The sequence below is a fragment of the Apus apus genome, chromosome 3 (genome assembly GCF_020740795.1).
Source record: "Apus apus isolate bApuApu2 chromosome 3, bApuApu2.pri.cur, whole genome shotgun sequence".
Lineage (NCBI taxonomy): Eukaryota > Metazoa > Chordata > Aves > Apodiformes > Apodidae > Apus > Apus apus.
In genome coordinates, this window is record NC_067284.1 from 78,371,940 (window position 1) to 78,398,379 (window position 26,440).

The window sequence follows — 26,440 nt, forward strand, 5'->3', positions numbered from 1 at the left end:
GTATATACATGTATGTGTGTATACGTGTGTATGTGTGTATATATATATATATATGCCCTCAATTTCCTGTGTATCATTTCTTATTTACTAGACTAGCATAATTTACTGAATAAACTTCGGTTATTTTAGAGGCCCACAGAAGTATTACTATTATATGTAATTCTATTTTATTCCAACCAATATATATGTCTGATTTTCTGCCTTTGATGGAGGAAAGAAAGGTGTGCTGGCAGCCACAGTAGAAGGCACCACTGGGAACACCCCAAATTACAGCCCTTTTCTTTGTTTTCTCAAAGAGATCTGCCACTGCAAACATGAGAGGGATGGTCATGAAAGGACAACTAAAAGGAAATAACTGAAAAGAAAAAGGCACTAGAGAGAAAGCGCAGAAAATGTAAATTTAAATAAAAACATTCTTGCAAATGGCTACAAGTGTGGCTTGCAATTCATAGATCAAAACAGGGAAAAAAGGTTAAAACTTGAAATTAACAAATTGACCCCTATAATCAAAGACGAAACTGAACTCTGATTTTATAATTATGCTCTCATCTTCCATTCTAAGAGGCCTCCTTCTTGCATGAGGTAGTTTCCAGTGACCCAAGAGATGACTTCAAGTCTAATTTCTTACTTTGTTTTGGATCTATGAATGATTGTATTTTGTTAAGTATTTGTCCAGAAGTAGCCATCTGATCTTGTGTCTGTTTTAAGAGATGTGAAAGAAAACCACTGAGAATGTGTAGAGCAGCTATATTATAAAACACTTCTATTCACATCTGGGACAAATGCTCAAGGTTTACTACAGTGTATCCAAACCTCCCCTGCAAAAAACCCAAGAAAATACCTATTTTTTGTTCTATAGTAATCAAGTTTGAAAACATTGTTCTCATCAATTTAAGAAGCTAAAAGTAAAATAAGACATTCTGATTCCCATGCTACTCAATAAAAACCTGAAGTCCAATGTTAAGATCACAACTGCAGTACCACACACACCTGATACTACTTTTTTTTTTAGTTTATTGTACCTTTTTTTAATCTCCAAATAATTTAAAAATAGATCTTGAAGTTCTGTCAATTTTACACCATTTCTAAAATGTGCTTAGCAATTACTGAGGACCTATTTTTGATGCATTTGTATCTTATTCACAAACCTAAAACCCAGAGCCTTGATCAAAGACTTTGGGATCTCATTATCATATTAAAGACTCTCAGTAGCTACAAACACCCCTGCTCAAAAAAGCCACACAAAGGAAACACTCGTTTTGTATTTTTAATTAAAACCATCAGACACAGTCTTGGTGCCACAGACACTGCCAAGCATGAGATGCATTGTCTTTCCAATAGGGCCACATGTCCTTTTGATAAATATTTTAAAACCGGAGCTGTTCCTCAGCCCCCTCTACTGCATCCTTGCAAACATATGATCTATGAATGCAGCCCATGCTGCAGGCAATAGTGTCAGTTCCAAATACATCATGCTCTGCTGCTTCTTGATTTTCTGTTTCAGAATCAACCCAGGGCAAGCCTCTTTTATAATAGGCCTAATTAACACCCTGCTTTCTGCTCCACTTTGATAGGGAAAAAGATTGCCTACAGAGTACTTAAAAAACAGATCTCTTTAAGGAAACACTAGCCTTTGGGTAGCTTGACTTTTTCTTCACTTTTTCTTTATAGGAATAACACAAGCATTTTCACAGCACCATTTTGAGTATCAGAAAAAATAGGATCAAAAAAGACTAGCCCCCTTGCATAATAAAGCAGAAGAAGGAGGGGTTAAAGCCCCCCTTACAGGTAATGAGTTAAAAATTGTGTCTGAGCAGTCAAACTGCAAGAAGGGTGAACCTCTGAATTCAGCGTGTACAGTGTCAAGCTTGAAGATTATTATTATTTATTATTGTTCAGAAACAGCCTTAAAATTTAGCCGTTCTGATGTCAGCTCTGAGTTCACTAATAATAATAATAATAATAATAATAATAATAATAATAATCATCATCATCATCATCATCATCATCATCATCATCAAATAAAGTGTTAGAAAAGGTGAAGAGAAATTAGAAATTACTTAATGAGACTGCATTCAACCATGAGTACCACTTCAACACCATGTGCATTTTCCCCCTTTCTCAAAGAGACAGGACAGAACTGGGAAAGGGATGAGAAAAAGGTGACTTAACCCAAGGTACAAGAATGACCTGCTGTGCTATCTAAAATGGAATATACTTAAGTGTTTTCAGCCTCAGTGACTAATCAAGTGTATCATACAGGTATTTCTTTTAAATAGTGAGTGGTGAAAGAAGTGAATAGATTTGGACTGATCAATAGGTACAAAGAAATAGGTACACCATTAGGAGAAACAGTGCCACTTGTAAAAGAGCTTACACCACACATTACACCACTAATAAGCTTTGGAAAAGTTTAGCACTAAATGCTGGGGCAGTAAATATTGTTAGAGGTTCAAAAGTAACCAGGTAAATTCATGTAAGAACAGAGTATCTGGGGCTAATACACACGGAGACACAACCCTTGCCAACATACTAGCAATACCAGGGCAGCATCTCTGCATCAGCTCCATCCCTGTGCTGTCCCATAGGCATCTGCTATTGTCCACTATTGGTGGGTGATAATGGGCTAACAACCTTGGTCTGTCTTGGCATTTTTATTATTAAAAGGGTCTTCTAGGAAACTTGGAAAAAAAACCCCAAAACAGTTTAACTGCAATGCAAAAGGAAAAGAGTGTTCAATTCTAGAAATAAAATGCATTGCTCAAGTTTGTTGGTCAGTCACCTGCAGTTAGTGTAGTAATGTGGCTCAAGAGAGCAGACCACTGCTCTTGACTCTTTCTGGTTTGCTTATTATTAGAGAATATTTGACTTCGGTGAAGGTAAGTATTTTCAAAAACGTTGACAACTCAAGTCAAACAACACTTAAAAACTTGTCAGAAATGTAACCATGAATCCAGAAAAAAACCTTTGACTGAAAAAACATGAAGCATTATTTCATTAGGTCAGTATGTACAGTTGAGTAAACAGCTATAATTCCCTGTATTTCAAAAGGACGGGAAAAAGAAAATCAAATTACATAAAAGACAAAAAAACCCCCATAGCCTTTCATGCATAAGCGACTACTAAAACCATGCCTGGCCCCCAGTTTTGAAGATACTACAGTTTCCATGCCACAGCCGAGTCCTTGGTAATGGAATCCATTAAGAGAGATCACTCTCTACAATTAAATAGTGCTCAAAATAATCTTGAAAAGGTGGTCAGGTAATGAAGGCCTCTTGGAAGGCTACAGAGCCATCCAACACGGCTAATTTAATCATTAATTAAAACTAAAAATGCAGAATTCTATATTAATTGGTTTGGTTTGTTTGTTTGAAAAAAGGGCTCAGTAGGCATCAGCGCAGAAAGGATGCGAGCAGAGTACTGCAGAGGTAGTCCATACTGCCACGGGATCCAACCCCAACTTCTAAGAATCTCCCCTCTGAAAGACTGCTGCTTTGACCCACCACCAGTTCTTTGAAACTAACAAAATACGAAGAAACAGAATTGAAGCATAAAGCTGGAACCCAATTATGTTTGTATCCAAACCTAGAAAACAAGTGTAAGGAAGCATCAATGAAAAGCTACAGAATTGCTCTGTATTATCTAATAAATACATAATGATACAAAGAAAGGTCCAGATAAAAGAAAGATATAGAATTATATGAAGATATATATATATGTATGTAAAGAAAGGCATTTGAGACCACATGAGAGTAAAGTTTTTTGCTTCATCAGGGAATGAAAAAAAACCTTCATTATTAATACAACTCTTTACTATGGCATTTAGTAAGATAGAAAGGACTAATATTTTCTATTTGAGGTAGACAAAACTAATATTAAAGGTAAGTTAAAAGTTTGAAATTAATCTTCCACTTAGCCAAGAAAAAATGAAAAACATTTTCTGTAGAGGAAAAAGAAAAAAAAAAAAAGGTTTAAATATTCTGCCAACAACACCTCTCTTGAAAAAGTAAAACCAAAACAAATTCAATGTAAGTTTGCCTACCACCTCCTGTTATGTGTCTCGAGTGCAGGCACTCCACAGAGATGAAAGGGAAGGTATCACAAAGCAGAATATTTAAGGAAGTTAATCTGGCTTTTATCATTGTCTCTCATCATTCTTGCACTGGAAGAGGGAATAGTGATTTCCCTATTTTTGGCAGTGGTGTGGGCAAGCAGCCACCTTAAAATGGTCCTCAGTCTGAGTGTTACCACTTCCAGCCCATAAAACAGTCACTAGTATTTTAGAATAAGACAGGAATTGAAAATAAGTTGGAAACCTGCCATTTCATTGCACATGTTGCAGAAATTGATGTGGAAATTCAAAATTAGATAATGAAGTTGGGGGATGTTTTTAAACCATTACTTCAGCAGATGGAAAAATGCCAAGACTTGGGTCTTCTGTTCTCACTGTCAGCAGAGGATACCAACAATGTTACTCGAGTGAAAGGACGTGCGGTTCCTGTGCCTTATGGCAAATTTCCCATATGTATGAGTACACCTACGAGACCATGTCCTCAGGAGACAAAGGAAAATAGCAGGTAGTCTCCTTCTGCCTTAAATATCTAATTATTTCATTCGGCCAAGATAGTAGAACCCCCCGTGCACACATGAAACAGAAAATAGAACCTTTATAACCTCATTATATTTTCTAGGGAATAGTTGGTTGTTTAAATACCAAGATGGGCTTTTGGTACACGTGCAAAATGCAGGCTGAGGAGAAACTTCAAGGGTAATAGCCCCTCTGAATTTAAGTTACATGAAAGGTAACCTCTTGCACACACAGCATATTCAAAGTGCCTTGGAGTGCAAATAGCTATGTGGCAAATTTATCAACCAGATAACTGCACACCACATTTGATGGGGAGAATCATGTCTATGCCCCAGACATGTAGAACAGGACAATTTGCACCTTCCTTGCCAACTCATTCAAGTTCCTGCATTACTTATTAAATGGATTCTCCTTTGTTATGTTACAGTAAAGCAACAAAGACTAACTCAAAAGAAAAAAAAATATTTTGTTAATGAGCAGCACTATCTTGAAGTTGTCCTTTAGATAGGACAAGAAGATACATATACTATTAAAAAAAGATAGAATGTGTGTTGGAGTAATCTACCACAGATAAACTCTTCTTCTAGACTAACTCCTTCAGCCACAGAGGTGTGCTTCCTTTGACTTTTACTCAATACTATGAATACCCCCAGAGAACTGTAAGAAAAGAAATACTACGAATGGGAAGTGTCCGCATAAGATGCCAGATACATTTGCAATGTTTTATTTTAAAAAACAGGAGAGAAAACAAGAACACAAAATAAATAAAAGTGAGATTGTTACTGCCCAGAAAAATGAAGACCTACCACTTGCCCAAACAAATGAGACTTTCAACCACTGAAAATGAAAGAAAAACAGCCTCACCTCACCTCAATATTCCAGGTTATTCCTCTTCAAATGCATGACAAGTTACACGCCTCATCTGACAAAACTCTTCACTGAAAGAACAGTGTGCTTGCTTTTAGGAAGGGCAAAGTAAAAATGTCAAGAACTAACCCTGGCAATCTCATTCATACATGGAGAGAAAGAAAGGGATTACTAGTTTGTTTGGTCAAGAAAATGTAAGCAGTTTATCCAATTGTGATGCCACTAATTGACATAACCACTAATATGGAAAAAAGACAAAAAGTAGGAAATGTGCTACTTACAGTATTTTTGGAATCTCTTGGGTGTCCCAATAAAACATTTGTGCCTGTAAGTAATCACTGTATCTTTAGCAACAAGGACCAGGAAGGAATAAGTCAACAAAAAGAAAGAAGCAGATTGTACATTTCTGTGATATAATACAGAACAGTGTAATACAGTAGGGCACTTAGTATTGTGTCACATTCTCCTCTGATGCCAATATTATCTTCCTAAAAAGGACTGAGTGTTGGTATTGAGAAGCATAATTTTTTTAAGAAATAATCCTTAATGCCTCCACAGTAAAATCTGTGAACGCTTGTAGCGTGTAGTGCTGCGGAGCAATCTAATTCCTGACACCCAGTCCTCATATTCCCAATCACAATTACAAAGTCTAAACAAAACCATTTCAGATGTACTGTCTGACTAAAGGGACATAAGAAAAAATGGGAGGCCCAATAATATTTATTCTCACAATGCTGAAAGATGCAATGTGGTATCTCAAATTTTAAAGGGCCTGCTGAATGTCTTTACCAAATACCCTCAGAGGCAAAAACCATTCCAGTATTCACAGACTCCCAGTCTTGTCCTACAAGCTACCAGTGTTGGCTTCCAATTAATGAAGAGAAAAGAGGAACTCCTGGATGAAACACTCATGGGCTTTAGTAATGAGATAAATGGACCAGGAAAGCCTAAGCATAGGCTCCCTCCACTTTACACAAGGCAGAACCTTTACTGCCTTGCACCTTGAACAGTCACGTCCTTGACCGGTACTATTTTCTGTAAATTAAGCAGCTATCACAAGATGATGACAGCTTACTGGCAGTGAGAATTTAACAGAACACCTATGGCCAAAACCAAACACTTTTCAAGATAACAGCCCCTACCTTTTATTTCTCAAGTGAATAATTCAAAATAAACATACCAAAACCAACTTCAGGAATTAAATTAGCACCAGCTGTATCTCATGTATGATTTGTTAGCTGTTAAGCATCCTTGTATCAAAGAATCAGCATCTAACTGCATTTCTCCAAAAGCTTATTAAAAAAAGGTAATTCAGCTGCATGTAGCAGCAAGGCAAACACTACAGTTTAGTTTCCTTTTACATAGAAAGTATTACACAGCGGAGTGCAAGGCATTAAGGGCTTTCAAACAAAGTGTATCTATACATGTTAGTACTGGAAGAGTGATGTCTAACTGGAGTGAAAGTGGAATATTAAAAAAATTACAAGTCCTTGGCAGGCAGATACAGATACATAAGCAGTCTGTTGCTCACTATTTCAAGACAATCATACTATCCTGTAACCACAGAGGTCCAGAACTTCACAGTGGTGTAGATGAGAAATAACTTTTTCTTTTATTTATGTTTTCAGGATTGTCTTGTAAAGCACCTTCAGTGGCTTAGTCATTATTTGGAAAAATGTATTTGATTTAAAGCTCATAAAAACAACTGACAACCCTACACCTCCATTCCTGATTACAGAGTACTCTTTCTGAAAAGTACTCTGCATTATTTAGGCAGCAGGAAAAAGAACATGTGGGTGAGAAGCAGGTGAAGGAAGAATGAGGTGAGATGTGAGAAGCCCCACTGAAATCTAGCCCTTACCCATCCTATGTTTCACCTGATAATTTCTTGAATATCTTAACCACAAAACTCCCCTTCCTTCTGGAAAATCCAACATGCACTTTAATTCACTGTCATCAAGTGAGTGGGGCCAGAGGTTGCAAGCTAGTCTGAAGTATGCTCTGTACATGCAGATGGAAAATCCACCACCAGCTGTGTAAATCAATGGAGAGCTCTCCAGTTAATAGATTTATGTTTAAAAGCCATATAAAATGATGTGCAGTACAGAAACAGATAAAGACTGAAACAGAAGTCAGTCTCACAGTGATCTTTGCTAAATAATGACTTGCTTAAAAATTACTTCCATCAGCTTTTTCAAGTAAGTGCTTTATCTGCTGTGCAATCCAGTACCCAACTACAAACCAAACCTAAACTGCTTTGTTCCTTGTAACAAGTAGGGTTTTAATTCTCAGTGATCTCAATGCCATAATGTTTCGATACATACTTCATAATTACTGGCTGTAAGTTACAACAAATTTCTGCAACACAATAGAGCTAGAAGTACAAATTTACAATTTGCTCTTTCATAGATCTTTTATATAATTAAGCACTCAAACAGATAATTGGTTTAGATATTTCAAAAAAATTCTGTTACTAAAGTTGTACTCCAAAAGTACTATCTACTAGGAAATAGTCTGCCACTCTAAATGTTTTGAAAAATATAATAAGCATATATTAATATTCATTTGCAATAGAAAATAAGATATTTCATGACACAGTAATTTTATCTTCTTATGCCAGAACTATTTCCCACTAAAGATGACAAATCAGAGGAAAATAATACAGCAAAAGGTGCTGGGATGGTGGTATCTTCTAAGTCCGTTTGTTTTGGTTTTTTTTAAGATCAGACACCTGGAAACTCATACGGACAAGATCTGTTCTCTCTCACAAGGTAGGATACTGTAAGGGCTTTGGAGAAAGAGGAGCTTTTTTTAGTACTGTTGTTCTCTGAAAGCCACCCTACTGGACTAGCATCAGTTCTCACTACTCTGCTTCCCTTTGCTTGCCCCGTAAGGACCCAACATTCACTTAATGGACTCCTCTAACAGAACAAAATTTATGAACATGACAGCTCCAAAACCTGACATTTGAAAGCTTTAATATTCCTCCAAAGCATGCAGCCTATACTCAAACTAATACTAATAAACAGTTCCAGATACCTGCTGCCTCTGACAAAAACCCTCTTGAGCTGCAGAGGAAGGCACTGAATCATGACTGGAGCATTTTTAAAGTCACTAACTGCTTTATAAACATACAATTGCCATACAAGATAATCCTTTTTGACAATAGTGAAGACAAAAAAAAAAGAAAATTGCCTGATATCCCATGTGAGACTACAGACTGAAGAAGAGAAAAAAGCCTCTTGTTTTTTTCCCATCATTCCCTTCCACCATATCCAGAAGGTCACCACACAGAGTCAGGGCTGAAACCTTCATGTCTAAATCAGGAATACTCAACAGTCACCAACTTCCGTGTTGCTTCATCAATATGTGATTTAAGTACTTTCCTCAAAAGAAATTTGTGATATGTCACTCAACCCCCTCCAAGGCAGATTGACTCAGTTTTCCCTCAACTATCACTCAATTTTCAAACTTATCACTTTTCTTGACAAAATTCTGGTGTGCATTCTGACCATGTTCACAGACAATAAAACAATGGTTGAGCTTGACGAGTGTTAAGAGAAGCTGGTGCTTTGTGTCTGCTTAATTGATTTCTAAACACAGACCTATTTTAAAGCAAGTGTGAGAGACTGGACAGCTAGGAACAAACTAGAGGAACTTCTGTAGTTAGTTATGAGAGAATTCTGGAATTTTCCAAGGATATTCTGAGTCAGTAACTAACTTACAAAATCAGGAAAAACACCCAGACAATAGCCACTTGAAAGCCAACGGGCTTTCAAGTTTCTCAATCAGAAAGAAAAAAAAAAAAAGATGTAGATGCATAGTTGAAGTGTCAAAATCATCAAGTTAATGCTGAGATGAAACACATGTAAGAGGTGTGAATGAGAATAGTAAAAAAATCTAAAAGTAACTTGTGTTGCTCCATATGAAAGATCTGAGTTCTTCCTTTTTTCAACAGAACGGTAAAAAAATACTTCAAAGCCTGGCTCAAACTGGCCATGCCCATCACTGCTGACTCAAGGGCATCACACATCAATCTTTATAATAAAAAAGAGGCTAACAGTTCCCACAAGAAAAAGAGATGCCGTGTTTAGTTCTCAGGAGAGAGAAGGAAAAAATAAACAAGAAAAAAAAAAATAAGGAAGGAGGAAGGATTGTGGATATCCACTTCTTGCTTATGCCAAGTGAACCAGTTCATCTTAATTTGTATATACTATTGCATATTGTATATACTAAAAGCCACAGCTTCACTCTGTTGTTCTGCAGTTTAACTGAAAGTGTCAGATCTCATAAAGAGAAGTTAGTGGAGGTTGTCAGAGAAGAAAACTAGAATGCATCACCTAAAGATGCACATGCTACTACATTTCAGGTAGTTTGCTGCATCTTAGGGGAAATACCGAACAACTACAAGGGGAGTCTTCAAGGACAACTACTGTACAAATGATCTTTGGGATTTCCTTACAGCATTTTAACCTAAAAAGATTTTTAAGTCCAGACAGCTCTCTACGTTTTTCTTTCCATTTTCTCCTTCAAATCTTCCCTTATGTTTTGCTTTAGCTTGCAGTCTTCTTCAAAGCATTTGCTCTCTAAAATGACAGTATCTGACTAAAAAAATGCTATTTGAATTAAAAAATACAGCATATAGACTGATTTTAGAGCACACAAAAATCAAAACAACATAAATCCATAAAAATACATGAGGAAAGAGAAAACTTATGCTTTCGTTAAGAGTACTTGTTTCTTTTGTAAATGTTATGTTATGGGTGTACATTACTCAAGGCAGTGGCATATAGTAGGAAAATGATCATTTAAGTATCAAGATCATAAATAATTAAATTTACATGACTGAGTTTTTACAAGATAGCCTAGCAATTCTCTGTTTAAGTATGAATATCTTTAGAATATGACATACATTTGTATTGCCTAAGGTCTATTCCCATGCAATACAAATGCTCAAACATCAGCAGTAATGAACAGAATGACCTCTAATCAACAGAATTTGTTCTGCTCTTGGGATGCTACATAAATCAGTTACCATTGAGTTGCCAAAGTCATACTAAATAAATGCTTGAAAGCTCTGCTTAGATGGAAGTAACAGAATTAAATTTAGGACATTTTTAGATACCCATGTTCAAACTCAAATACTATATAACCATGTAATGTTCACCCCAAAACAGGTGGTTTCATTACCAATTGCATAAAAAGTACTCCCAGGCTGTAATGTTGTTTAACACAAAATGTAAAATATCTCCTCATCTTTCCAAATATAAAAAATATGGATAAATCAAGACCTATCAAATCAACCTATATTACTCCTGTGAGTAATATGAGGAATCTTGCATGAAATTTTCTCTTCATACTGAAGATGCACTGTAGGTATAAGGAAGTTATTTGTAAATACCAGCTTCCTCCACCCAACATGGATGAATTCCTGAAGTTTCCTATAATTGAGAAATGTTACGCCTGACAACCTTTTTTATTTCTTTGCACCCCCACGCCCCCAACAGCAACTCTTTGCTAATACTGATAGCTTAAGCAGCTATTACCCCATCCCTCTTATGGTGCTGTGATAGAGATCTGTTTTTGGCTGGGTCTGTTTTCCAAACTAGCTCACAGCATGTCTGCTCAGACGTGCGTATCAATATAATGGAAGAAGGGGAGGGGAGAAATGCCATCAAACTAAGGCCCGTGGAAAACACTGAATCCAAATCATGGTGTGCAGGAGCTGTTGCTCCCCCTTGACTGTTGCTCCCCCTCAACAGAGAAATTATTTCCCTGGGATCACTTTATCCACTAAAGGGCCAGCTGTAGCACAACTAACTATGTAATCAGCAGATCACCATGAGACCTCAACCATAGCCATGACCAGGCCAAGAAATACTTCGTGAATCTTTTGCTGCTCTCCGTGGATACAACTTAACTAGTTGGTTGTTTGCAGTGGAGCTGATGAATTTACTTTAAGGTCACTATTTATGCTTGACAATATCTCAATAAATTCTTCTGCTGACCTTGAATCTTAATACCTGGTTATGCTGACAAGGTGACAAATTCCTACCCTCCAAAAACATGATTAATGTTTGAATAAAAGATGCACATTGCATAATTTCCCTCCTTTCACAAAGGAAAGGGTTGGATTTTTAACATGAGGGTTAATTCAGTGCAATAGCTTGAAAATGCAGTTATTGCTACGTGCTCTCAGCAACATTAATGGTCATCACAGGTAAAAATTTCCCCATCTTTGCCATCTCTGAATGGACCTAAATTAATATATAAATATATGCAAGATGCATAGACAGAAAACAATTCCAGGAAGAAGCGAAGTTGCAGCAGCCTTCTCAGAACAAGGGAATAGCGTAAAAGCAAAGACCATATACAGATACTAGAATGTATTTTAAGGAAGCTACGTTGGAGAGATCTAACCTTATTACTTAAATGTTCTGCAGTAAAAAAATTTCACTGAAGCAATGTGACTTTAAGGGTAACGGGCAAATGATGTATAAATACCCTGACAACACATGGTACTTCAAACATCTTATTGGCCCTTAAAAAATACACATGTAAAATATGCAGTTTTGTCAATCACTAAGATACTAACAAATGTGCTTAGACATTTTTGAAAAATAATGAGGAAAAAAAATTACATGTAAGCCAATTAATTTGAAAATATAAGTATTTAAAGCAATGATTTTACCCTCTTTTGCGTTCTCACAAAAAGATTATTGAAAACTGAATTATAAGCAATGCCTTGTAATTCCTAAAGAATGCTGCTCTGGAAAGTGATTAAGGTTTCCAGTTATATCCCTACTGTTTGAATTCAATGTAATTAATTATCTTTAAATTTTTCACATGTATAAGCTTTTTGTACTTTTTAATTCCACATTCCTTCATATTGTCAAGTATTTATTTTTTTAAAATAAGTTTTCCAATATATGTAAAATACTGTTGCCTTCATATCAGGCAGCTATGCTATACCAACGGAAAGACGTTGCTTTGGCCACCTTCATAGAACAAACTGACTGAATAGAATTATTTGAAACACAGCTACTTGCAGAGGTTATTGAAATTGTGGGGGTTTTGTATGAAGAGATTGGGAAGAAGAGAAGACTTTGCACAGCTCCCCCCTCCCTTTCCAATAAGACAGGACAAAAATACCTCTCTCATTTACCTAGGAAAAAATTGACTTACTACTCACTGTGAAATCAGAACTGGAATATTTTTCTTTAGGTCTGTGTTTTCATTAATTCTACACCAACCTGCATTCTTTGGGTGGCAAATAAAAAGAGGGAAAGCATTAGAAGTAGTATTTCCCATAGAAACAATTGCCTGTCAAACAAAGCATAAAAAGACAAAAGGCAGAAACACTGTTTCAGCTTGAATGCCTTAATGTCACCATTTGTCATGCAGCACTTCCCCGAAGTACAGTTAACTCTACTCCTCTTTACACTGCACACTTTCTCTGTTGGTACAGGATTAAAATGTGCCGGGCCTGACAATGAAACAGCAGAGCCATCGCACATTGTTATGCAACTCACTGTCTGCAAGGGTGGCTCGTAGCTCCTTCTTTATTCAGCAAGTGCCAAGTGCATGTTTAATCAATGTCACAGCTCGCCACAGTGTGCAACTAAAGCCGCTGTCATTCCTCTCCAGATTTGCCTGGCTAAGTTATGCAATGCTCTGAAGAATACCTTGGAATTCTTTCCAGAGGCTCTGAATGCAGGTGTGTGACAGCGTTCACATTATTGCCAGGAAAGAAGACTTCTTTTCATCCTTTTTCAGGCTGGACTACAATTACATAGTGTGACTACACGTAGTTCGCTGCATTTGGAATTACAACACGTCAACGTGAGAAAGCCTCTTCAGACGGTTGCCACAGAGCGTAAATCAAAGGCTGTTTTTTTTTCTGAAGTCTTAAAATAACTAAGTGTAACTGAATAAAACCAGGAGCTGTTCAGGTTTTCTGGTTTTGGTGGGGCTTTTTTTGTTGTTGTGGTTTTTGGAGGGTTTTTTTTTGTTGGTTGCTTTTTTGTTGTTGTTGGTTTTGTGGTTTTTTGTGTGTTTTTTTTTCCCAGGCAAAACTGAACAGCATGCATTTCGTTGCTCTGCATCATCTAAGGAAAAAAATCCTCAATTTTAGTGAGAATTAGTCAACAGCGAGGATCATTACCAGAAAGGGTTTTTCTGTTTTTCGACTACACTTGTTTTAGTGGATTACTGAGAGAGAAGACCAGTCATTTGGAAGATTCTGTAACATCATTATCCTCACCGTTAAACTTCTTCATCAAGGAACTGTTAATGCTCCTGTCTGGTCTGTCTGAGTGAGGAGAGCAGCCCCTTCATGAAGATAAAAGCCTGGTTTGCCACTGAATCAACGAGTAAGAAGCATGTCTGATGACATTTTATTCCTGATGCAATGTAGGGTAAGAAACATTTTTTTATTTTTTTTTTTACCTTTCTGTGATGGCTTTAATTAGATTCACAGCAGAAACACATTTTTCTCTAATGATTAAAGATGTTTGCCAGGACAGAAAAATGCTATTGCACTATTAAATGTGACTGCAAATCTTCAGTAAATTGGGGTTATCTGAACTAGTAGAAATCCCAATCAAATTTTGGCTTAAGGTTAGAATTTTCTGATCAGTAAGGCTAAAACAGCATAGCAGTTTACATATAATATCAACATCTCAGACACCAATGAACATAATTTTACAGGGAATGTTTCTAGAGGATATGTGACTGTCAATTAAGAGTACAAGAGCAGCTAAGTAATAGAGACGACCTGTCAACCTTACTTTTGCAACAAAAAAGGTAATAAATCATACACACATCTGTAAATATCTATCTCAAATCCTTATACTGCATAGAATTTTGTTACTATAAAAGTACAACTATCCTTTGGCATGCTGCAATAATAAGCATATAATAACAGTAGCCTTTATATTCTAAGACAGAGACATTTTCTGTTAAATGTGTACTGTTGCATGGATGTCCAAAACCTGATCTTTTAAACAAGTAAAAGGATCTCACCTGCAATTGCCTACATAGGGCTCACCAGTCAAAAAAGACTGTGGTACTGCATTAAGCAGGTATATTTTCCATGTTCAAAACCAGTACACATTAAAATTTTCAACTGGTTTTGTACTGTGACTGCTAAATATTTAACAACAGCTGAAAATTCCCCAGAGTATTTGACAATGCCCACATACCTGCTTTTACCAATTTGACATTTCATAAAGAAACAAATTAGGTGGCTAAAGACAAATTTTAAAATTCTTTTGTAATAAAGCGTATTAACTGGCTTCAAACATCAAGCTGTTTTTCAATCCTATCAAATCTTTATCTACAGAACAATTACTTTTAACATGAACATGTTTATACAAAAAGAAAGCAAAAGATTAATACAACCCAATAAACATAGCATTAAGAAATGTGTAAAGCAGTACAGAATTGTTTTTAAGAAGATTAAAGCTTGCATGTTTGTCAGACCAGATTTACCATTTGCTTTCTTTCTTCTAGCTAGCTGCCAGAATACTGGTGAAGGTATTTGCAGGGAAAATGGGGACCTCTGCCATCACAACACTGGAAGATGTAAAAAGGCAAGAGGAGAAAGAGGAAAAGGAAGAATCTATTTTAGCACTGCTTGGGATTATTGGAACTGTGCTCAATTTATTTGTTATTGTTTTTGTGTACATCTACACGACACTTTGATGACATTTTTGAACATCAGGTGCACAGCACACAGTGCGAAGACCAGCAATGTTAAGAATGATTTCTAAATTTAAAGCAAAAAAAAACCTATCTGAAAAGACTATCAAAAACATTCCAGAGCAAAGTGTCTGGCTAAGGGTGCTGCATCAATGACTGCTAAATTTACCTGTGAGCCCAGCTGGAGTGTTAAATTACGTAAATGAAGGCAGACGATATTAACGTCTCACTGACAGCAGATGAAATTCAAATAGCAGAAACAGAGATGGCACTGTTTTAGTGCCAGCAAACAAGCAACACACAAGACATGTAAGCAAACACTGAAAACAATCAGAGCATAGAGAGAGATTAATTAAATATATATAAGCAAGCCCCATGATGCTTTCTACGGTTTTGTGCAATGTCTCTTCATAGCTGAGGCCAGAAAACAGATGAAAGGGTTTTATTCTAGATCATCATATTTTAGGCTTACAACTTACACTAATGTATAATAAGTGTGGAAACAGGAACACTGTTATACCAAAAACTTTAATATTATAAATAAAATTTTAGTTGTTGACCATACTCTGCAGCATTTTTGTTAGCCTTGTGGAAAGCTGAAAAGGGTTAGCTTTTCTTGCCTTTACTGAATCTGTATGTGAAATCATCATTCTATTCTGACAATGTGCTTTTCTATTTAAAAATCCTTTAAAATGGTGTGAAAAAATAAAGAATAGTTTCTCACCACTTCCTTTAAAAATATGCATAATTACAATGGCACACTAATACATATTCTCCAAATGAAAAAAATCAGAAATTACATTTTATATCTTAGCATTTTTAGAATGTTATAGAAACAAATCAAATACAATTTTCATGCGTTCAACCCAATGCTTATTTTCAAGTAAAAGAAAATTTACCACACAAGGATCCATGGTGCTGCATGGAAAACAGGTTTAATAATCTTTGCTCAGAACAGTGTACTCTCTCTTTCTGGACCAGATCCTGAAGGCATTTTCCCTTTTTGTACAGTTTATGACTGAGACCCAGAATTGCAACTCATATATACTTCATGGAACATACAATTAGACTACTTAAATTGATGAAACTATTTTCATCATTTCAATTAAACCAACGTATGTCTGAATTAGACCCAAAGCTGCAGACATTCAGAGATCATAGATGTTTTTGTATACGATTAATATATCTCACATATATCTTCTAACAGAAAAGTTACTTTCGAGAGTTTAGGATTAAAAAAACAGTAGAAAAACAATACTCAAAAAAAACCCCAAAAAACCAAACCATGAATTTTAACAAATACCATTCTTAGTATCAGATATACCACAGAGGAACAACAGGGGAGCTGCATTTCTGAAAAATCAGCTCAGTTCCCTCTACTAGGCTGCAAAGCTACATCCAGTCCTTCCATAAAACGACAAGCAAAGAAACACAACCCCTTGTATACATGATAATTTATTACTGTATAGAACTTCGTATCTGCTAAACCAACTGAGCCTTTGGAAGACACTTCTAAACAAGCACATGCATAAAATAAGGCCAGGGATCTAGAACAGAATTAATTTGGCAATGATACTTCAGTCAGTTGCAGAAACTAAGCTGTAACAGTGATTTATGGCTGAACGAGGTGCAAGATGGTCTATTCTGGTTTTGCGACTCTGAGTCAATACTGGCTCAACCAGAAGAAATGATAAACGGAGCTGAGGCTGCACTGGAAGGAAGCATGTGCAGACAAGGAAAAAATTTCACTAGCCATAGTCTACAGCAAGTCTCCAATATTGTGTACTCATTTGCAGTATAAGAAGCACAAAAGCATTCTGCAAAACTAAGCTATGTGCTAGAGGAATTACAACACAGGTTATTAATTTAAGATTTTAGAGCAGAGTAAATACATTATTAATTTTTTCAATGTAGTCTTTATATCTCCATACTTATGGATAATGCATTAATCTCATACTACAAGGATATATGAGATGGGTCTTAAAATGAAAGGTTACAAGAATCTGAAAACCGAACAGAAATATGAAATTCAGGTAGAAATTTCTGCTGTTTATTTTGATCCTGAAGTTATTTTAACCTTGTCAATTCTGTGAAATCAATAAACAGTTTTATTTCATGTCATTTCAGTGCACAGCTCTCTTCTCGAAATTGTGAATCAACTAGTATGCCAGCACTGGAGTGAGATACTGCACCTTTTTTTGTAAACACTGCAGCAGTAAAACAGATAAAAAGCAATCCCAAAAGTTATAACCAAATGTGGCAAAGGTTGAGCATCATTCCTTTACCAATGAATGAATTAATCAACATCAATGAAAACTAGTAGAATTTTTCATTTCTTTAATTATATACTGTCTGTCTAAACTACCATTGTACTTCTAATTTTGCTTATAGCAAAAGGCTTTGCCTCTCTGAAGGAAATCACAGGGTAATTTTATCATTAGAGATTGCCCTGATATGCAAGTCAGATTTTGTTTTAAATAAGGCTCTCAACAACTTCAACCATCTTAACAGCAACTACCTCTTATTAGACACAGTAGAATGTCAGAAAAGCAGAATTTCATGATGATTCTACATTTACACTGCACTAGTACCTTCATACCTTCTGCACTTGAGTAAGATCAGTGTAGCAACCTCAGAGATCCATGAGGGAACACAAGTTCATAAAGCCTATTCAGTACAGTGGAACTGGACTACTTTGCAAAAAGTAAAGCAACATCACATAATGCCTTGAGAATAAGTATGATTAATAGAAAAGAAATACTTTAACATCAGCAGGCAATCTAGTGTAGTTCAAGCTCTGAGTTAAGAAGATGAGGCCTGAAAAGTATCACAGTAACAGGCTCAATTAACAAAGGTAGAAAGGAAGAATCGAGGCAGAAAAAAAAAATTAAAATCAATACATTCATCTTCAACAGATTTGTCCATAGTACTTACTAAATCAAATTCACAGTGAAGTATTTGGCAGCATGATAAAACAGCACAACTGTTAATGAATCCACAAGTCCAGGGTGTGACAGTACATGGCAAACTATGAAAGGTGCATTAAAGGCAAATACTGGACTCTTACAAAGTGGAACATGCTGGTCAGTAAACACAATTCTTTTAGTAAAGCCCTTACAAAGAAAAGTAAAATCTCTTCTCAGCAGCGCCACAAGCTATGCTGACCACATCACATGGGAGTCTTAGCCATCATTCCTCCTTAGATTGACAAAGAGAGCTAAGAGTTGGTCTTGATGATCTTGAAGGTCTTTTCCAACCTTGATGATTCTATGATTCTTAGAGGGGAGCATGCAAGAAAACCCCAGCAAAAATCACAGTATCACCTGCTTCCTGTAGGCCTGGGAATCCAAGCAAAGACAATCCAGGTAGAATTCTGCAACTTGCTATGAGGTCTGTCTTCCAAAGAAGAGGTGGTACCAAACCTCTCTCACTCTTCAGCTTTTAACAAGATTAAGTCATCTCAGTGTTTGCTAGATACTAGTTAACGGCCAAACCAGCACAACTATATTTTTAAGCAAGAAGAGTCTACCTAATACTGTAGTATCACTGATAAATCCAAAATTCACTGGGCTTTTTACTGTCCAAGCCTGTAACAAAATAGGACAGTCCCTGCCCTAAAAGACACTTGATTTCCTTCTGTTTCATTATTGCCTTCCACTACCATCTCTCTATAAACCTTGTTAACTGCAAAGATTACTATTACTACTGCTTTCTTCTTTCCCATTTGTAAATAATAGCTTGTATTATATACATTTTGTAATACTAGTTTGTAGTCTTCATAAACATAGGTCCAGCAAGTCAAGTAACTCTTATTTTTATCAGTAAAATCTAGACTTTCAGGACAGCCATGTACTCCAGTTAGAATCTGAAGGTTACACTTTGCTGGGAATTTGTTGCACAGCACAAATTTTTTCTTCTGCATTTTTTTCAAGGAGAGAAATGTTCACATATTTGAGAGAGTTCCTACAGCAGTAATTCTTTCATATGAAATGTGCTGTATACAAGACAATGGTGAAAAGGTTTTATGTGTCAGCTTTTGGTGTGAAATGGGCATAAATGACTGGTAATGAATACATGCTACATATTCCATCATTCAGAAGTTAAGAGCAACATCAATTTTACAAATCGAAACATGAATGAAGTCTGCAGGAGGAAACACAAGTGTAATAAAAAAAAATCTAACCAAGTTACAAATATAACCTTTTTTCATTTATAAAATGAATGATAATAAAAGCCACATAACACCGTAAAAAGGTACAAAAGAAACACAAGAAAAAAATATCAAGAAACAGGGTGAGGATTACAGCAGCTACTGCTCCTTGTGACTAGAGCTATGATCTATCTTGACTAATAAGGGAAGTCCTTCATAGACAAATAAACCTTTCTTCTCTAGAAGAAAAGAGCAATTATGAAAATTAATGAAAGTGGTCAGTTCACAATTTTCAAGGACTTCACAATCACCTTGCTCTGATGCAGATGAAGCTGCAGAATGTGTCAGAGCAATCTGGTTTGTAATGATCTGCTTCAAGGTGAGGTTTCTAAAAGATTAAATTGTATATGAGCATTCCTAATCTCATTCATATTCCTTTTATCTAGAACAATCTAGATAACAATCTAGTTCATGTATGTTTTGGGCAAATTAAGCAGGGATGGCAAAACATATTTAAGCAACAAAAAACCCAGATAAATTTCTAACTGTGACACAGGCCAATTTTATATTCTCATAATGGAACTCATCAAGAATTTTGTCAAAACAACTTTGAAAGCAGTATGCATCATACCTGTAGCTAACTGAACACCTCTAAACAAAATAGAAAATTCTCATCAATATAAAAATATTTATTATCTTGTATTACCATCATGGTATCAGTCTACTGTGTAATAAAGGGAAACAGCACATCTACAGATTCACTACACATACTTTTATAGAAATTTTTTCCCACATTATTTTACATGCATGACAGATAAGATACATGTGTGTGTGTGTCTGTGAAAATTACTGTTATTGCAACCATCAACAGCAAAACCTAAAACCTAGTAGAATACCTCCAGCATAAGGGTAACCTCTGACTAGCCTCACCAGCACCCATTCAAGTCTAAGTTACAGAGTTGTTGAAAATCGTTGATTTCTGTCAGCACTCTGCTGGGTACAGCTTGTTCCTGCTGGGGTGCCAGAACCCGATAACATGCTATTAGCATTCTGTATGCACTGTCCTAATTTCCCAGTCCAGCATGTTGCAGGAAGAATACAGTTATCTGCTTCTTCCACATGAAAGTACTTTTTCACTGGTCTGAAAATTAGAACACCGCATATATAAGTGTTACTACTAATGCTGTTCCCTTTCCTACTTCCTCTGAGTAGGCATTCAGCCCTATTGGAGAAAAACAGGTATTCAGGATAGACAAGACAAATCAGATCAGGTCTAACAGGAAATACTCAAATCTGCTCTACTACATTGCATTGGCACTAGACCTTTTAAAAAGAAAATAAAAATAAAAATGTAAAAAACAGTTTCTACATTTGAAATGTTTCAACTATAAACAAATTGTTTAAGTGAATTTTTCAGTCTTAAGTTTTGTACCAACTTGGATTATAGAAGGAGACAACAGTACATTACCTGAATCGTTGCGGAGATACGACGACATTGCGGGGATGAGGCAAGACTGACTGAGTAGCTCTAGGAGAACAGATGGAAGAGCACTGCTGTTTTGTCCTCTTCCTTCATGGCTAGTTTGGGCCTCTCCATTTGATGTACTCCCTGCAGGATTTATGTAACTGGCAAGAACCTGAAATACACAAAAAATATTTAATCAAAACTTAATTATTTTAGCCAAAAGAACCCTCTCTTCCTCCCTTAAGGAAGATGCCATTATACTTCACTAGCTATTTTGCTAATTCAGTACTGGTATTTATTTCAATACTCGCAAAGATGTCTTGGAAGAAATTCTATACAGTAATTAGATCATTATTCCAACTTAAGCTAGTGACTAAATTAAATAACTACTATAATTCCGAGCGACTTTAAGCCAGCAATGAATATGAACTTTGACAAACCTGCTGGAGTTACTCAGTGCAGGAGTTTGCCAGCTCACACCATTGAGACATACAGCCAATCAGCCTCATTCACTTCAGAACACCAACTAGCTAAAACAGATCTTTTTTTTTAACTACAAATGTTTCAAAAACAATTATAACTTCCTTTTGGATGGGACTTCAGAGTTCAGAGATGAAACAACAACTTAAGGTATGACAGTTAACTTAGAACAGCCACTGGTGAGCACGGCTCTTGCTTCAGTAAACAAAGAGCTCTGTTTCTGCTCAGTGACAGCAGGGGAGTCACCTCACGAATGCAGACCTGCTCCTCCCAAGGGTAGTCCTGCCTGAGCTTACAGGCCCTTACTATGTGTTGTAGACACACAACTTAATGTACTTGCATGGGTCTGATTTGTGCGATTGTACTCTCAAATTAAGCAACTTTGAGGTTTGAAAGGCAGTATTATTTGTAGTCTCAGGGGCTCTATTCACCTTCTTAGCTTTTACTGTCTTTCATTCTCCCTCTTTGTTCTAACTCCACTACCCATTTTATTTTCTGCAGCACCTTATCAGCACTCTGTGCAACAGAATTTTTCTAAACAACCTTTCCAGAGAAGGGACCAGGGAAAGTCTGCTGTACAACTGATTGACATCTTCAGCAAAATGCTGAAGGGTTTTCTATTTCTTTTTCCAATTGTTCAGTGTGCAAAGCAAGTTACTCCTTACGTCATGACTGACAAAAGTTATAGCTAAACTTCTGCATTGCATAATAGAGAATAATAGAGAACACTGTCTAGAAGCTTTGCCAAGAGTAAGTCAGGTGATTGCCCTCATTCTTGCTTAGGATGCTTTTTTTTTTTTTAAAAAAAAATTGTTTGGTTTTGCAAGTTACTGTAAGTTTTTGCATGTTATTTCTGTCTTGTAATCTATGGTGACTGAAATAACTGATTACATCAAAAGATATCTTAATCAGTTAGGGCATGGGCATTTCCAGAATGTTATCTCCTTTCATCTCACTACCCAGCAGTGAGGTTTACTAATGCATTTGAGCTGACAGTTTTGTGAATAAAATTTTTGATGACTAGACTGAATCCCCTTTTCCCTACACTGACCTAAGCTAACAGGGGTTGGTTGCACTTCACAATGGACTGAAAAGCCTAATTGTTTTCTTCTCCATAGTATGAGGTACTTGGAGAGAATCGGAATTTTATTAAGATCTGGATGTCTACTGGTAACCTGCTATCGTAATTTCATTGACACAGTTATGATTTGACAGTATGTCTGAGCGAGATATTGCTATATTGGCATAACAGTAACATAATCCATGGACATCAGTAACAACTATGGACATTTCCTTAAAGCTGAGCAAAAATGTGAGAAATGAATATGTAAGACAATTGGGCACACAAACCAAAATGCCTATTCCCACATCTTCCACTTTTAATGTACAGTTTTTACTTTTGACTGAATGCAGCAATGTCAACAGAGATATACAACATCTTCAAGGAAACACATTGGAATGTTTCTGGGTTCATTGTCTATTCAGAACTGTCACCCAGGCTTACCCACCCAGAGCTTTTTTTATGCAGCAGCCTAGAGACATTTGAAAACAGCCTCACTCAAAATATGATCTATACAATTTTTCATGTAGACAGGAGGTTGTAAATTATTTTTTGCCCAAAATACCATAATTACTCTGCTATATGACTGAAAAAACACAAACTTTTTTTTCCTATCCAGTCTTAATGTTTCAAGTGCTTATGATTAACCAAAATGTCATTATTACACACCTGTAGAAGGCAGGTCACATGCTCTTCTTCGAGCCTTTGCTTAGTCAAAGCTTGTTCAACATCCCATCCTGAAGCTGTGGAGCCCGTTCCAAAACCTGTACCCTTAGCCCAGTACAACTGTTGTTCTTCTGTTGATGCACTGTTGTGTGTACTTGACACCTGTGGCTAAGTTAAATATAAGAAAGTCACAATCATTTCACATTTTTCATGTTATGAACTTCTATTTAGAAAGCCTTCATTTTGCAAAAGAATGCAATTCCAATTTATCAACTTTATAAAGATATCCTCAGGATCCAATGAAATTCAAAGCTTTAGACAGGAAAGGCTCTATCACATACGTGGAGTTCTAGTACAGGTCAGCACTAAATCCTTGCAAGAGATTCTTCAATTTGTCTAGGAATGTAACTCCATTTTTGTTCTCTTTCAAAATACTATCACTGCTTAAATGATTAAAGGTATTAGAATGCTACTTAATACCATGCTACACATCTCAGCTCTTTAATTATTACTGTTTAACACCTAGTCAAGTTTAATAACAAAATAGCAAGACGTGTAAGTTACACATATAGCTATGACACTTGTTGTCTGGGTGACTGAAGCATATGCTGTTTCCTCTCCAGATAAAACACGGGAAAGACTTTGTCCTTAAACTGTTTTGAGAGACAGCATTTTTCCAAAGGTGCCTGTACAACTTTTTCCAATGGTCTGCTTCACTGCATTTTGATAACGTAACCCAAATACTATATTGCTTAGCCCTTACGAAACTACTTAAGTACCTATGTTAATCATGAAAGTTTACCAGATTTTTGGTGAAAAAGATGCAGAAAAAAACTCTGATAAGCATTTTTTAACTAATCTTTCCTAACTGTATACTCAGCACACTAACAAGTGAACTCATTTTCCAAAGTGATGAAAATTCCTAATTTATCACTGGAATTACTGAGAGGCAATTAGCCTTACTGGAAACCAGGTCATGAGAGTAGGTGTTCAATTTTAATTTCTAATATTTGATTTCTGGCTCTGAAAAGTTTAATTTTCTGTTCAGATTTTCTTCAGTAACTTTTAAAAATATTATACTTAAAGGAAAAGAAACAATGTATGAACAGACTACAATGGTAAAAAAAATTATCACCTATGAAGTACCATATTGGAAGTAGTCTGGAATCACCAATTAACTTACACATTGTGAATGCAATGCATCTTGGTGATGAAACATCTGTATGGTTATTCTCATACAGACATTACTCATTGCCTAACTCATGAACATGTTTTTCCTTTAACACTCAAGAGGACTGTCAGGAGTACTGACTTAAAGCACTTAAGGGAAAGCCTGGCCCCAGAAATACAAGCCTCAGCACAAGGCTGATGGATCTCTAGGTTCAAGTTAACATCTATCACCTGATAGATATGAATTATGAGAAAGCAAGCTGTTTAAGGGGTCATGGTAGAACTGAAGCAGAGATTAGAATTAATGGTTGCCCTTTTCCTCCAAAAAGCCCAAAAATGCTAAGGCGTTAATGTGTCAGCAGCCTAATACCCCATTAGAAGCAGAATATTTCCACTTTCCCATAAATTTGACTAGGCATTGAAACTAATTATCCTCAGGCACAGCTTCATCTCCTCCTTGCTCAACCCCTCATCAGTCTCAGAGCTGCTAAAATGCAGACAGCCCTGCATTTTGCAGCTACTTGCCATATTTAGCCACCAGGAACTTTTTCATGCAAGCCTCTGCCACAACAATGCTAAAGAGGGCAGTTCATTAATTTTGTTTAAACACTTTTATAGACAATTGGTATGTTATGCAGTAATGGCAACTGATAATCCTAAATAAACAAAAAGGGGCATAAACGTTCTCAATAAAGAGCGTTATAATACCGGAAATACCCTGAAAAAGCTTAATTTTGGAGATTCACTCGGGATCTTGAAAACCATGGAAAATTTTTGTCTTTAGATTTAATTTCCCCACCAGTAAAAAGGGTACAAGAAATAAATCACTGCATTAATTTATTAATTTTCACAACTCTTTTATGTTTGTGAAGCATTTAAGAGTAAATAATTTGCAGCCAGTAGAATTTAGATGATGAATGCTAAATAAGGCAATGAGGTCATGCTATCTGATGAGGATTAAAGAACCACCATCCACTGAGCATTATGCTTCTCATGCACTGAAAAAGAAGGTCTTATGAAAGAAACTGATTACACCTTAAGACTGCATGACAAGCCTTCTTTGTTGGTTAAATTTCATTATTACTATGTTTACTTGCAACAAGCGAGGACAATTAATCAAGTACTTTATAACTATTTTTCTTCTTCATTCAAATACCAAATATGCAGAAATAAGACCATAATGAACACAGTAAGATTATTTTCTTTTTTATAATTAAAACTCTTACTACTTCTCAGTGGCAATTACTCTGCTGTTAAACTTACTTCTGCCTGGTTGGGACTAGAGTTGGGCACTCTTGGTGCATGGTGGCTTAAAGCAGACAGACAAGCAAGGATAAGATGTATAGCCCCAATCTCCAGAGCCATCCTCCTAAGCAGTACTCCATCATCAGTAGTCAGTGGTGTAGTGCTGAACAAACTGCGCAACACATGGAAGGGCAGAGTTGGAAGCACGTTTGCTGAAGGAGACTGCAGGATGTGACCTGGATTGAAGAAGAAAAATATCAAACCCAAATCTTCTTGCAGTATTTGAATACCACTTGTTAATCCTGCAATAATTTATAAACAACACATACAGGAACCTATTAAGGACTTCAGCACTTGCATATAGTAAGAAATCTAATACGCTTCTCTTCACAAAAAAATTTCAGCAGTAGAAGAGTGTAGAAGAAAGAATGTTGCTTTACTTCCTTTATGGATTTGGTTATAAACCAAAAGGTACCAAATCTGATTCACCATTTCCAGGGAGACAACTTAGCTTGGGAATAACAGCAAGTCTAATTCTGTATTTAACTACGCTTCAGGTTGTATTTCTGAATGAAGAAAACAAAGGTGGTTTGCACTAATTTTTTTAAATGTTAGTTTTAAAACATTTTAACTACAGCAAGTTATAGAATGCATGTGGTCAGCTAATAGCAGCTCACAAGACATAGAGCTAATGTTTATTATGATGTAGGATTTTTTTTTCCTATTAATGTGCCCCAAAATGGGAATTTAGTCACTGACACAATCCAAGCTGTGATGTTATTCAAGTTGAATACATGGTGAAATACTAACATCATTTTAATTAGATGAGCTACAGGTTGAATTTTGTAGTGGATTTTAAATTTTTAACCCTTTTCCAATAAAAGCAAAAAATTACTTCTTTTAAAAGCCACATTTCAAATAATAGAGCAACGCATTAATGCAGCATAAACACATTTGGGAAACTGTCTCAATTTTTTCTGTCTAACAATGCATTTCACATTTTGTCCCCACTACATACATCAATAGAGGTATTTGACAACTGAAAAT

The 26,440-nt window shown here is 36.2% G+C and overlaps 1 protein-coding gene across 5 annotated transcripts in view; it reads right to left on the bottom strand.

Moving 5' to 3' along the window:
- BIRC6 (baculoviral IAP repeat containing 6) overlaps nucleotides 1-26,440 on the bottom strand; it is a 171,377-nt gene that overhangs the window by 27,155 nt on the left and 117,782 nt on the right. For all 5 annotated transcript variants that reach the window (XM_051613084.1, XM_051613086.1, XM_051613087.1 and 2 more), the window contains 3 exons: nucleotides 25,412-25,629; nucleotides 22,982-23,146; nucleotides 20,776-20,944 (listed from right to left, as the gene is read on the bottom strand). In XM_051613084.1, coding sequence (XP_051469044.1) covers nucleotides 20,776-20,944; nucleotides 22,982-23,146; nucleotides 25,412-25,629 — 552 coding nt within the window. The remainder of the gene's footprint in view (nucleotides 1-20,775; nucleotides 20,945-22,981; nucleotides 23,147-25,411; nucleotides 25,630-26,440) is intronic.